The sequence below is a fragment of the Chiloscyllium plagiosum genome, chromosome 1 (assembly GCF_004010195.1).
Source record: "Chiloscyllium plagiosum isolate BGI_BamShark_2017 chromosome 1, ASM401019v2, whole genome shotgun sequence".
Classification (NCBI taxonomy): domain Eukaryota; kingdom Metazoa; phylum Chordata; class Chondrichthyes; order Orectolobiformes; family Hemiscylliidae; genus Chiloscyllium; species Chiloscyllium plagiosum.
The window spans coordinates 7510485-7516096 of NC_057710.1; the positions used below are offsets into that span (position 1 = coordinate 7510485).

The window sequence follows — 5612 nt, forward strand, 5'->3', positions numbered from 1 at the left end:
GTGTGTCAGTGATGAGGGATCTGTAGACTCCTGGGGTTGGTGAGGAGGTGATGGAGGTTTGGGACCAGCTGGGTCATGGGTGTCAGGTAGAGGGGCTTTGTCCAGTCTGACATGGTCATGTCGGGTCTGTTGTCGGGTCAGGGGGAATGGGGGAAGTGTGTCGGTGACAACGACTGAACCTAATCAAAATTTCGGGGCCAATGAAGTGTAACTTGGATAATTCCATTGATTGGAATCATTAGACTAAACAACCAGTGGGAACAGTGAATATAAATGCGGATCAAAATACTCCCTTTTTATGTTAATGCAACTGAATCATTTTGATTGAAGAAGAAACGCTTGTATTCTTTGTTGGAAACAAAGTTACTGACTGCCTGTAAAGGGCAGTGTTTACAAACAGGATACGGGGATTTCTGAGATCGGACATTGGTGGAATTGGTCAAATTTCCAATGTGGGCACATGTCCATAATATGTCTAAGGAACAGTCACTGCATTCACTGGAAGCTCGGTATCAGGGTATATCTTTCTTTAGGTACGGAGACCAGAGTTATGCACTGTAGTCTAGGTTAATACAATGTGTAGTTTGAGGAAGACAAAACAATTTCAGAATTAAGCACATTTCACTGTTGAGTATGGATAAAGGTAACAGAACCTTCTAGAAAAATTTCATTGCAATTCCTTTTCGAAAGCTATTTGTGCTCGTCTACCTTTCTTATACCAACCAATAATAAATTTCCCATTAAGTATTCTCTTGTCTTCTTCCAAGTCTTTCATGAAATCAAGGACCAGTTCTTCATATTGTTTCCCATCAGTTTTGTTGGGAATAGTCCTGCAACGGAATTAAGAATATAGACATTTAATTCTCATTCCTCGTGACAAAACCTGTCTGAATCAGAGTAGGTTACAGGGCCAACAGCAACAGGAGTCAGGCTTTCAGCCCATTGGGAACCCTCCATCATTCCGTTCCATCATGATTACAGGAACAGAATCGAAAAGCAATCAGAACGGACAGTCCCGTGGCCGATAAGGGGATACAGGTTTGGTGAGGAATTCTGAGAGTTGACATAAACTTAACGGCACTGTTCAAAAAACTGCATGGCAGAGACGGCAGGGGAATTTTGGTGCACTGATCTTTATTGAGAGAGTGAATAGCAATGCAAACAGGGCCTTGAGTTTATAACGAGATGATTGATTCCCCAATCGAGGAAGTTTTGCTGAACCCCTATGAAATTCTGTTATGACCATTGTGGCCATTGATGATCACATTTTAGGGAATACATGAGTCTCCTTAAGAGGTTGCAGAGGGTTCCCACAAGAATGGTTCCGCAAAGGAGGACGAAGAAACTTGTAAGGGACAGGAGAATTGAATATGAATATAATCCATAAAAATCAAAAATGGACTGTGAAAGCTTCCATTGGTGATGATTTGGCTATAACGAATGTGGGTCCATTCCAGACAGAGTTGGATGGATTTATTTTCAGGAATAGAGAAGTGGTCGAGGAGCTGAATGAATAAGTTGTGTCTGTTTTCACTGAAGTGGATCCAGTGACTGTGATGCCATTGAATGTCAGTGGGTGATGTTTACCTTCTCTCTTGTTGGAGATGGTCAGTGCCTGACAGTTATGTGGTGCAAACCAAATTGGTGCAGTTATGGACAGTGAGGAAGGTTGTCAACGGATACAGCAACAAATGGAGATCACTTGGAAAGATGGGCAATGAAATGGCATGTGGTGTTTAATCCAGGCAATTTTGAGATAATACACTTTGGAAGGTCAAATGCAAGAATTCAAAATTATATCATAAATGGCAAGAATTGAACTGCAGAGGGATCTTGGGTCAAGTCACTAGCTCGCTGAAAGTGGCAATACAAGTGGAGAAGGTTATAAAGATGGAATAATGGCTTGTTAGCCTTCATCAGTCTGGGGCTTGAGTATAAAAGTTGCAAAGTCATGCTGCAGATTACAGGAAGGATGTGGGGGCCTCGGACATGGTGCAAGAGAGATTTATCAGGATGTTGCCTGGATTGGAGTGTATTCAATATAAGGAGAGTTTGGGTACACTCGGATTGTTTTCACTAGAATATCAGAGGCTGAGGGACGAACTGATGGAAGTATATTAAATAATGGTATTCAATATAAGGAGAGTTTGGGCACACTCGGATTGTTTTCACTAGAATATCAGAGGCTGAGGGACGAACTGATGGAAGTATATTAAAAAATGAGATGTATGGAGAGGGTAGACAGTCAGAGTCTTTATCCCAGGGTGGAAATTTCAAACACTAGTGGGCATAGGTTTATGGTGAGAGGAGAATGAGCGAGGGAAGTTTTTATACACAGTGTGGTCAGTGCCTGGAATGTGCTACCCAGGGCGCTGGAAGGTGTAGATGTGGGAGTAAAGTTTAAGAGACATTTAAGGAAACAGAGGGATATAGACCTTGTGCAGGTAGTTAGGAATGTTGTAGAGTTGCATCACGGTCAGCACAGATATGTTGGGCTGAAGGGCCTGTTTCTGTGCTGCACTCTTGTATGTTCTATGTTCTCCATTCTAAATGTCACCTACCACCTGTCAGCCCAATCCCAGATATTGTCCAGGTCTTGCTGAATCTCTGGAGACAGAAGCAGAGTGAGTGATTCATGTTCAGTATGTCTCTTCTTCAGAGATTTATTTGGGCTGGTGTTCCTTAACACCCAAAAGGGACAGAAAATATTTCTCAGGAGGAGTCAATTGAGATGAATGAAATGAAACTGGTAACAGAGACAGCTTCGAGACGGCTTCAGTCAGTCCCATTGAAGAGGGAGGTGGTTAGTGCGCATGTGCAGGTATGACTCCAACCAGTGGAAATTCCTCCCAGTTCCCATTGATTCCAGTTTTGCTGGAACTCCTTAATATCACATTTGTTCAGACACAGCCTCGAGGACAAGGGTGGTCTCTCTCACCTCAGCCCCGGAAATCAGCTCCTTTGGAAATGTCTCCTCCCACCATCAACACACAAAGTTAACAACGTGTACCATCTACAAGATGCACTGCAGTATCTCACTGAACCCTGTCCACCATCGACAAGGCACAGGTCAGGAGTGGGATAGACTACACACCACTTGCCTGTACAGGGAAGGCTGGAAAATCCCTCAGATTGTATTGCAGCCAATCAGCTTGCAATACAATGGTCACACATACATTGAATCTCTGTGGAAATGTTCCATTTACCAAGCATCCAGTGAGTACCCAAGGTGCAGTGATAGGAACTATTGTTTCTGTAGATAGAGAAAAACCCTGGTATAACATTTTACTCGGTGATCATCTGTGGTGTCACTGACAGTGAGTCAGAGGTTACAGGTGAAGGGTCAGGGTGACATTGCTGAAGTGGGACACAGCGCTGTGGGAGGGGACTCCTGTGCTGGCTGTTTGGTTGATGTAACCAGCTCATTACACGGACCTACTGTCTTTCCAAACATCCACATCTTTTCTCTCATTATGTAAATGTTCATCTTTGAATGCTGTGATTGAAGCTGTTTCCTGCACTATTCCAGGCAGTGAATTCCACATCATACAGGAATACACGTGGACACAACCATACAAACGGAGAGCAGGAGAAGGTCATTCAACCCCTCACACCTGAACCACTGATCCCACAGCATTTCCTTCTCTTTTGTAAATTTGACAATTTTTAATTAGATTACTTCCTTGCGATCCTAATTGTTAATTGAGAAACTTCAGGAACAATCTCCAAAATATTGAGCACTGTGTCTTTGACTGTGTAGAACTCTGCAGTCCCACTCCCACCACAAGGGTGAAACCTTCCCTGATTCTGGGACCATAAAGCCAAGTATCAAAAGAGGGTGACACTTTGACTAAATAGCAGCATGTAACCAAGGGATCCCCAGGGATTGACAATTGTGGAATGTTTTGTCAATGTGTTTGTCAATGTAGAAAGTATGAAGCAAGAAATGTGAAAGAGTGAACAGTCACTATATTCTGTTGTTACTTTGATGGGATATCTGATATACCTTCAGCATTGCCAAAACGTGAATACTTGAACAGTTTGTCCAGACCGAGCTCCACTACTTGCTCCAAATCCGTTCCATGAACCTCTGCCTCAACATATTGTAAGTTTATGTATGTCACCTCATCATAATTCTGAAATGAGAGTAAAAAATGTCACTGTATGGTATAAACTGTACTCCCACCAAAGTACATCAATGCTGAGAGAACTGTCCCAAGTGTCCAGGTGTGGAAGAGCCTTCATGTTCTGGAGGGACTGAGTCTGAAACAGAGTTTGGAATTTTTAATGGGATTCCTGACAGCAGCACTTCCTGATTCATTCCCTTTCTCTCTCACTCTCTCATCTTTCATGTTGTCCTGTTCTGTCCCTTTGGATTATCAATAACAACATTGAGATAATGTTATTGAAATGCTCCGACATTGAGCCAATGTTAATGCCCACATGTCCCGGTGTTGTGCATCTCTCTGTCTGTTTTAACACATTATTGAAACAGAGAAATTCTTTGAGGTATGAGGAATGATCACCAAATGGGATTTATCACAAGGATATTAATCCAGAGACCCAGGTCAGGTTCTGTGGACCTGGACTGAACCCCAGCAGGGCAGATGATACAATTTGAATTCATTGAAACAAATATGTGGAATTAAGGGGCAATCCAGGGTTGGGGTTGAGGGGATTCCACTCACAACCAGACTTGGCGTCTTGCACATTGAACACAGAGACCTTCAGCCTATGATCAGCTGCCTTTCAGAAACAGGGTTAGATTGAGTGAAGACAGGAGCAGTAGGAAAGCTCCCTGACTCCTGAGTCCTTGTGTTGTCCCCCACCATTCCCCTCTCTGTGAGCACACTGACCACTCCCTTCACCTGCTGCTGGAGATGGAAGCCCTGATATTCTTCTAACTGCACAAGCTGGCAGTGGGAGCCAGGCAGGCTATGGCAGCTCATGTAGAAAGTGTTAATGAGGCTCGAGGAGTAATTTCAGTCCAGCCTCATGGTTCATGGGATGTGCACTGTCGGTGCACTGCAGGTTAGGGACTAAAAACAACATGGAATAATTTCCACTGGTACAAACACAACAGAACAGAGGAAACTCTCAGCTGTACTGACCTTGTCCTGGATGACTTGATCTGGCCCGACACAGTCAACACCCTTACAGAGGTCAATCACCTCCTGCTCTGGATCCCGTGCAGCAATTTGATGCCCAAAAAGGACAGACACAGTGAAGAAGATTCTCGGCATCTTGGTGTTCTCTCAGATCCCTGGTGAACGCACTGACTGACTCTCAGCACCTTCAGGTGGATCTGCAGTTTGAGCACAGAGTTACACTCGTTATATACTCTTTGATGAAGATGATTTTGAATACAGTTTATCCTTAGGTAGGAACGTCATGATGGAGAAACATTCCAGCTGATTTTTTATGGAAATTTCTCTTAGCTCTGACATTCCAATGGATTTAGAAATCCTTAACTCTCTGTGTGCTGGCTCCTGGGAACACTGAACACTTGGGAAAGCTGTTTTTGTAATTGCTACCAGCTCACATACTCAGGGTTGTCACTCTTCCCGGTTTGGGAATGCACTGGATTGGAAGATTAATCTCCCAGTCACTGG

General features: G+C 43.6%; 1 protein-coding gene across 1 annotated transcript; it reads right to left on the minus strand.

Moving 5' to 3' along the window:
• Positions 1 to 667: 667 nt before the first annotated feature.
• On the minus strand, positions 668 to 5348 carry LOC122555983. Its single transcript, XM_043702718.1, has 5 exons — positions 5112 to 5348; positions 4007 to 4136; positions 3095 to 3253; positions 2562 to 2607; positions 668 to 830 (listed from the first exon to the last, which is right to left on the minus strand). The coding sequence occupies exons 1-5, from the start codon at positions 5241 to 5243 to the stop codon at positions 668 to 670; spliced, it is 630 nt and encodes a 209-aa protein (XP_043558653.1). The 5' UTR covers positions 5244 to 5348.
• Between the last annotated feature and the right edge of the window lie 264 nt (positions 5349 to 5612).

What these genes read in the sequence shown, in the direction of transcription:
- LOC122555983 (XM_043702718.1), bottom strand. Translation starts at nt 5,243, where the DNA reads ATGCCGAGAATCTTCTTCACTGTGTCTGTCCTTTTTGGGCATCAAATT. An exon ending in ATCAAGTCATCCAGGACAAG is followed by an intron (nt 4,137 to 5,111) that starts GTCAGTACAGCT and finishes CTCTCATTTCAG; the next exon opens with AATTATGATGAGGTGACATA. An exon ending in CTTCCCTGTACAGGCAAGTG is followed by an intron (nt 2,608 to 3,094) that starts GTGTGTAGTCTA and finishes TTCTGTCTCCAG; the next exon opens with AGATTCAGCAAGACCTGGAC.